The following is an 8,937-nucleotide window of genomic DNA, read 5'->3' as shown; positions in this document are numbered from 1 at the left end:
AATTTAATTGCCTTCACAAGTGTCTGTGAGAATTCACCACCCAATTGACGTTGTGCTTGAGCTTTTGTGCCCTTCCTGACGAAAAACCAAAATTTTCTCCCAATTTCCATATATCTTCGCAATGAATCTCTACTTTGCAAGCCAAACTTTTTTGTAAGATGCTTTGTAACCAAAGTGATTCTCAACAGATCTTTGAAGATCTCTTATGCTAATCATTGGATTCGCTTTGACCATAGTCAATATGCGTTCAGCTACCACCTTCGAGTCCAACCTTCCATGGTCCTGACCAAATGATGTTTGCATGCAAGAATGGGCACCATCATATCTCTTCACATCTCATTTTTCTTGCTTTTGCCGATAAGAAATGAGTATGCTCCATTGATAACCCGACCCAAACTGAGTTCATTCTACAATATACTTTAACTGGTCACTCTTTAATATCTTATACTTCATAGCCCTTTTGACGGTATGCATCTTTACTGTCCTGACGAATTCTTGGTTTTCAAATTGTTGTCTAATCTCAAACTCATTTGATAGATCATCCTAGGGGCCTCCTGACTAAAAGACCAATCTTGATTCATTGCATTTAGGTTCAACGTGGAATATTGAGTGAGATAATTGTATAGTCTATAAATAGTAGGATGTGTTAGTACAACTTGTGACACTGAAGTTGTTTAGCTCTTCATCTTTCTCCTTAGGTATATCCACGGGTTCGACATCTACTTCTTCACCATCAGACATAAGATTAGCTTTTGATAAAGATCCATTATTGGGTCTCTGATCGTAGAACTATCATGGCTTTCATAATCCGCTTCTAACATCCCATCATTATGATCCTCAGGATTTGACTCCTCTTGACTCTCCTCGGGTGGCATGTTCAAATTAACCATCAACCTTCTAATATTTGTTCTAACTACCCCACATAAGGGGTTCTCATTACCAACTTCTAAAGTTGTCCTTGCACAATGGTCAACCAGAAATAGAATAACTCTAATCGATGGACATTTAAAAAACGATTGTACCAACTCCTAATTAGACGTATGTCTTCGTCATCATGTATTCGATACCTATGTCAAACATGAAATTATTAGAAGTGATAATGACATAAACAATTAATAATAAAAAATATCATCAACGAAAAATAAAATAATAAAAAGAAAGTATGCTTTTTGTCTTTAATGTTTTTGAAATTTTTCAAAATTTTCTATAACATTTAATTTGATTCAATTTTATCCTTAATGTTTGAAAAAGTTTCAATTTTTATTCTTACTGTTAATTTTATAACAATTAACTCTACTATAATATTTTCTTTTTCAATTTTATCCTTTCAAATATAATCCTAATAACTAATCTAGTTTTTCAAATACATAGACCCTTTAACCTCCATCCCCACCTCCACCAGACCCAACACCACCCTTCACCTCACCTTACTATTGCCATCGCAGTCGCCTCAACACTGTCATCGTAACACCCCCAACACCCTGATTCATAACTGCACCCATCATCATCATCATCATCATCATCATCACCCTTTCTCACCCAAACCTCCACCTCTCTACCCCCCTCTCTTTTGTTGTCTACCATCACCTCACCAACGCCTTCACTTTCATCCACTGTTTCCTCTCCTACCCAACTCCACTACGATCACTCACCCCACAAACACAACCAAACCAACATTAACATCACCACCACCACCAACAACATAGTAAAACCAGAATCAAAATCAGTTACAAAAAAAAGAGAGATCAAAGTACAGAGACCCCAAGCAGGAAAAAGAGAAAGAGGAAGAGAAAGAGATGTCAAGCCATTGCTTCTGTTATAGACAAAAAAATGAGGAAGAAGAGAACGACGCGAAGTGGGAACACACGCAGAGCTAGAGAGATATAGCTCGACGAAAATGACAGAGAAGATGGGAGTTTGCGTCGCCGTATATCTGGTCACGAGAGAACATAGAGCGTTGCTGTCATTGCAGGACAATGCTGCGCCACTGCAAGTACTATTTGAGGCTACCATTGCTGCTGTTCCACCCCGCGTTGCCCTGTGATGCCCTATGCCACCCACAAAGTTGCTAATGGCAGCGTAGCGTTTTGCTATTCTGCAACCTAAACCCTCCACTGCCATTTATGTTCCTACTCAGCCACACCTCTGCTTGCTAGAATCGCTGTCGGAGGTGGCAATGCAAGACAGATCCAGGAGGTGACATAAGGTGGAGATTCGGTCAGAAGACCAAAGAAGAAGAGGGAGGAAAAAGAGCAGCAACGACACTCGAAAATGAAAGTGGAGAGGAAGAGGGAGGAGGAGGAGTGGCAGAAATATGATGAAAAAAGTATGCAAAGGAGAGTAAGAATTTCTGAATTTGAGAGACTAAGGAGATGATTAGTAGATGATAGTAAAAAGCATTTAAGGGTAAAATTGAAATAAAAATATTGACTAATAGTTGACTATTTAAAATTTAATAGTAAGAATAAAATTGAAATTTATTTCAAACATTGAGGACAAAATTGAATCAAATTAAACGTTACGAGTATTTTTGAAAAATGTCAAAAACATATCTATTATAGATTTTTGTCACTCTCTTTGTGTGTTGTTGACTAATGGTGTATACAAAAAAATTTCAACATTAGATCATTTTCTTTGGTTGGTAAGTATACAAAGGTTAGTTGAATAAAATTAAATATAACAGAGTTATCTTGATTAAATACGATTTTTTTTATTATAATGAATGGATAACAATGATATTTCAGATATTTTAAATGATAAAAATGAGAGTAATAAGAAGTAGAATGAGAGATAAATATAGAGGTAAATGAATACAACTCGCTCAGTGTGATTTATAAGGAGGAATTTTCTATTATGTAGGGCAGGTTCCTCAAAGGATAGGCAAAACTTGGGGTTTCTATGCAAGTTCTCCGCTGGCCTCCTAGACAAACTTGGGTAAACATTACAAAGTTTGCCGATGTGATAGGTGAACTTCAGCACAAATGCACAAGTTTGCCGATGTGTTAGGTAAACTTGTTGCTGCGTAAAAAAAATGCATCTTGAAAAATAAACATGAAAAAATTTGTTATGGGAAATTTTTTTATTTTATTTCAAAAAAAACCCCTTTGCATGCAACTTTTAAATAGTTATTTAAATATTTCATAAAAAATTTGATCAAATATACAAATTATTTGTCAAATATGATAGTAGTTTGTCACTTTTTACATCATGTAAAAAATTTGTCATTTTAATTTTTCGAGATAATACTCAATTTGATCCTTGAATTTGCACACGAGTCTTAATTTAATCCTTAAAGTTTGAATTACTTCTATTTTACCCAAACTTTGTAAACGCGATTCATATTAGTTCCTGAAATAATTTTTGACGCACGACTTTAACGGAATGCTGACGTTGACAGCTGGATGCCACACTGAACTTTGTAAACTAATGTTGTTTTGGTTTTAGCACTCAAATAGTCCAAAAAATTCATAGGTAGTCTTTATTAAAAATTTTCCTCCAAAAGCAAGTGATATGACGTTGTTTTTGGGTCATTTGAGTGCCAAAATCAAAACTGCATCATTTTACAGGTTCCAGCGTGGCATCTGATTGTCCATGTCAGTGTTCTATTCATGTTTGTTCTTCAAAAATTATCCCAAGGGCTAAGTCACATTCGCAAAGTTTGGGGACTAAATACAGGCAATTGAAACTTCAGGAACTAAATTTAGACTCGCATACAAGTCCAGGGATCAAATTGAATATTAACTCTATAAATTATGCTGTTGTCAATCAAATTTGAAGAGATAATATTCAATTTGGTTTCTAAATTTGCACGCGAGGTTTCAATTTAGTATCTGAAGTTTTAATTCCTTTATTTAGTTTCCAAACTCTGCAAACATAACTTATGTTAGTCTTTAGGACAATTTTTGACAAACAAACGTTAACAGAATGTTTATCTGGACATACAGTTGGATGGCACACTAATTTTTTAAAAATGACTTTATTTTATTTTTGACGTTCAAATAACCCAAAAACAATGTCATGTCACTTGCTTTGGGAGAAAAGAAGAACAAATGACAACGCTTTTGGGCTATTTGAGCACCAAAACCAAAGTAACATCATTTTCAAAAATTTAGCATGGCATATGCTTGTCTACGTCAATGTTCCGTTAACATCTATTTGTCAGAAATTATCCCAAAGACTAACGTAAATCATGTTTACGTAATTTAGAGAGTAAATAGAAGTAATTAAAATTTCAAAGACTAATTTAAATTTGTGTGTAAATTCATAGAACAAATTGAATAGCATCTGAAAATTAATTAATTTTTAAGCATACTATCAAGAGAGAAGATTTATTAAAAAGTGGTCAACCGAAGTGATAATCACCTTTGAATAATTTGATGACACCCACTTATTACAATAAAAGCCATTAATCTAAGAATAATGAATATTTATTACTTTATTATTTTATAAAATTTTAATCATATTATACTTACACAAAAATTAGTTAACTGATATAAAAAGAATTACATATTTAGTATCCCGTGAAAGAAATTTATTATACTCCTATATAAATAAATTCAACTATTTTTCTATTATAAATTTAATTATTTTATTATGATAAATTTGATTATTAGAATAATTGATTATTTAATCGAAAAATATATAAATATACACGAATAATAATTAATTTTGTGATTAATCTTATTATAATATACATGAAGCATCTTTTTTAATCTTTATTTATTAACTATTTTATTGATGGATTATTGGCTGAAAAATTAATTATCTAACAATCAATTTTACTAAAAAGTTATTTTTCTAAACTAATAATCAACCAACAAATTAAAAAATGATGAGATATATTATAAAAATAGATTTAAAAAGTTATTAACTAATTATTGGCTTAAAAAACTAGTACCTAATATTTTCTTGCGATGTTTCAATTTTTGATGACTTAAGAACATACATCATCACTGTTATTACAATAACAAAAAAATATTATAAAATAATAAAAATTATAATTTTTAGAGTATTCGTTTCATGTATATCTATTTTGGTAGCTTTCTTTTCTCTGTTTTTTTTTTTATTTTTTCGTTAACTAATATTTAAAAATTGTAATTAAGAGGCATCGATCCCAAAAAAACAAAAAAATAAAGAAAGGATTGACGCAAGTGTTAGAAATATGAGTAGTATGTACTGCTTATTATAAATAGTAGCATCATAGAAAGGTCGAATTCATAAAAATAAAAAAAAATTAAAGGAGGACATGATGAATACACTATCATTTTCTTTATTATCACCAAAACTATTACCACCACTATCTTCATTATCTATACCCACCACCATCACCAACGATATCAACTTTTTCAATGATACATTTTTCGATAAGTCACTTTTTGGTTTGACAAATGTTGCAGACTTTCGTCCTTCTTTGTATGAGTGGTTAGGCATAGCTGAAGAAGATGCCTCGCTGGTCAAAAGACGAGTAAAGCATCTTCTTCCTTCTTTGCCTCCAAACGCAGTTATTCTAGAATCGTCTGGAATAGTTGCACATTCACAAAATCAAGCCATTTCCATAATCCCAACCAATAATCCTGATGTGGTCGTTGCTAACAACAGCAACACCAATAACACAGTTGGGCTTAAACGTTCAGCGACATCTATTGTCAGTGGAAATGTAAATCTTCAAGGCGATGAACTAGATGACGAAAAAAATAATATTACAACTAGGTGAGAAAAAAAAACAAATAATAGTAATAGTACGGAAATAAACAAATAATACAATTAAATGACCATTTTTTTTCTTGTTTACTTTTTTTTTAATGATATACTTTTTCCTTGTTGTGATTTAGTCTTCCATGTGAAAATTTTAACCATTTTTATTTATTGTTGGAACAAATATTTATTAAAAAAATCAAATAATAAAAAAGAAAAAACAGAAAAAAAACAATTACAGAAAGAGAAAATGTCAGAAAAGGGTTCATAAATTGCGTGATGAGTGAGAAACAAAAGCCTTAGAATGTGGGGGTTTTGTACTAATATTTTATTTTTTTGCTTTCTATTTTTTTAGGTTGAAACTCCGAGAATCGACGATGGCATCGATTGCAGCTACCATGAATATGAATAATAAAGGAATAAAAATAATCTTTCAAAATTTACTTTCTTGACAAAAAGCGAAACTGAAAACCTTGAAGATGGATATAAATGGCGCAAGTATGGCAAAAAATCACTCAAAAAAAGCCCATTCCAAAGGTGATTATCTAAATACCACATATCCTAACAAAATCTGCGGTAGTGTTTAAAATATTAAATAAAGACATATGAATGATTTTATCTCTTACGATACCAGTGTGGCCTCTTTTGCAGGAGCTACTATCGTTGCACTACAATTGGTTGCAACGCGAAAAAGAAAGTGGAGAGGTGCCTAAATGACCCCACCCATGCACTAACTACCTATGAAGGTTTTCACACTCATGATTTGCCACCAATCCTCCCTCCTCCGTCAAGATCTTTCGGTCTCTACAACAACTCCACCCTTAGTTCCATACTTGGTAGAGGCAGAGGTATACAAAAAGGTGTAGCTTCAGATGCAGGTGCAGGTGCAAGGGCAAGATATCATGCTAATAACACTATTACTAGTGTTAATGGTAGAATTGACAGTGGTAGTAGTGTTAATGACATTGGCTCGCTTGAGAATATTGGTACTGGACTGCTTGAGGATATTATTAATTTGTCTTCAGTAGCACCTCAATATTATCATCATCGTCATCAACCAACATCTCTATAAGTGAAGAAATTATAATAAATAATTCTTAGATATTATCAACGATCTTGTTTAATATTTTAACCATTTTTAGTATTTTAAAATCGGCAAACAATAATTTTAATATTTTTTCTTTTTGTTTTGGTTTTTTTTCTTTATTGAGTGTTAGACAACAAAAAAATCTAGCAGTAATGTATTATAAGCATAACAATTTTAATTAGCAATAATAGACAAACAAAATTTTATACGATATAAATGCTTACATACTCAATATAATTGTATATATATGATAATAGTTTAAATTTAGGGGTAAGTATTATTTTGGTCCCTAATGTTTAGGGTCAGAAACGAAACCATCCCAATATAATTTTTTATTTAGAATCGTCCTTAACGTTTTATTTCGTATTAAAATCGTCTTTTTAACTTTTTATGGACAAAAATATCCTCTACCACCAACACCTTTACCACCACCACCTCCCTTACTCCCATCAAATACTAATAATCAGATTCAAGAACACCAACAATAACATATTATTCAAATCCAGAAAAAATAACATCAAATTCAACAACCAAATCAACACACAACAACAATGAAATCAGAAAATAACAAATCAAAATCAGATTAGAAGTAGAAGTAAAAGCAGACCCAGATGCAGAAGAAGCAAAAGAAGCAAAAGCTGAAACTCAAGCAGAAGCTCAAATAAAAGCAGAAAGCAGAAGTCGAAGCAAAAAGCAAAGCCAAAGCAAGAAGCAGAAGCCGATGCAAAAACAGAGGCCAAAACAAGAAGCTTTTTTTTTATTTAATATTTTTTTATTAAGATAGGAGTAATTTAGTAATAAAATTAAAAATTTTATTAAAAAAGACGATTTTAATATGAAATAAAACGTTAAGAACGATTCTAAATAAAAAAATTACGTTGAAAACGGTTTCGATTCTGACCCTAAACATTAGAATCAAAATAATATTTATTACTTAAATTTACTATTTAATTATTATAAATATGCGTATTATGGTTTATTTATATTTAAAAATGGTCAAATCTTTAGGCTAAATATAGTGTTTTAAAAGGTAACCAGAATGATAATATTTAATAGCAACAATTAATATTAAATTTTGTAAATGATAAGTATTATGAAATAAATTATATATTCGCTCATTTTTATCATTAAATTTCTCACATGAAAAACTTAAACTTTCATATATTTGTATTTGTTCTTGTTTTAAAATAGTCAACCTAGTACTTAATGCAGGATTTCCGAAAAATGGAATTCATGAAAGTATTTATTAATAAATATAAATGTAACTAAAATTATAGAAAATTTAATTTCTTAATTATTGATAACAGTTATTTCAATTAATTTGTATCCATGTTTAGAAAATAATTAAATAAATTTTAATCCCAAACATGCTGTCAAAATGACCGTCCATCAGTAACTAGCGTTTATCTAACAGTAATTGTTATATAACTACTATTATTTCCGACTCTATTTAGTTTCCCGTATAGTGTACTTATTGCTAATAAGATTGTCAAAATAAACTAGGCATTACTTTAATAACAATGGGTTATGGTAAGGCCAATAATTTTTTTGAATAACATGAATAACAGATTCTAAAATTGACCTACTTGAAATAAAATACACTATATTCTAAATTATTTATCTAAATCTTAATATTAAAATAACCATTCGTATATCTAATAAATTGAACATCCAATATATTTATTATTTATATTATTTAATATTTTCGTTATCTACCTATACTTTTTTAATAACAATTGAAGTCTCTAGTTTACGCTATAAATAATCTTTTGAAGGATCATCAGAAATGGATTATCGAAGTTTAGGTGCTTTTAAGTGATCAATTTAAGCAAATTTAGACCATAAGAAAAAAGTAAATTTTATCCTAAACAGGACTTAGACGGCGAGTGTATAATCATTAATAATAATCTTAAAACTGTCATGCACATCATGAGTTGGAATTTTCGTTTGGAAAGGGATCATTATTCATTGAATATAAAATTTTATAATTGGAACACTATATATATATATATATACCGTATCTCTGTTTCTTCTGAAAATTGAAAATTATATACATTTAATCATGGCATCTAATTAAAACTAATGTGTTATATTATAATGTACGGACATTAAAACGGATACATAATATACTATAATATCGACACGTAAATACAAAA

At 30.6% G+C, this 8,937-nt stretch overlaps 1 protein-coding gene across 1 annotated transcript in view; it reads left to right on the top strand.

The window, feature by feature from the left end:
• Positions 1–6,183: 6,183 nt before the first annotated feature.
• The window catches only part of LOC127746669 (probable WRKY transcription factor 4), a 4,319-nt gene continuing 1,565 nt past the window's right edge, over positions 6,184–8,937 (top strand). The window contains exons 1-2 of the mRNA XM_052260618.1: positions 6,184–6,192; positions 6,329–6,680. Coding sequence (XP_052116578.1) covers positions 6,184–6,192; positions 6,329–6,680 — 361 coding nt within the window. The remainder of the gene's footprint in view (positions 6,193–6,328; positions 6,681–8,937) is intronic.

The sequence above is a fragment of the Arachis duranensis genome, chromosome 4, assembly GCF_000817695.3.
Source record: "Arachis duranensis cultivar V14167 chromosome 4, aradu.V14167.gnm2.J7QH, whole genome shotgun sequence".
Taxonomy (NCBI): domain Eukaryota; kingdom Viridiplantae; phylum Streptophyta; class Magnoliopsida; order Fabales; family Fabaceae; genus Arachis; species Arachis duranensis.
Note: the sequence above shows the minus strand (reverse complement) of the source record. Positions and strands in the feature narration are given on the sequence as shown.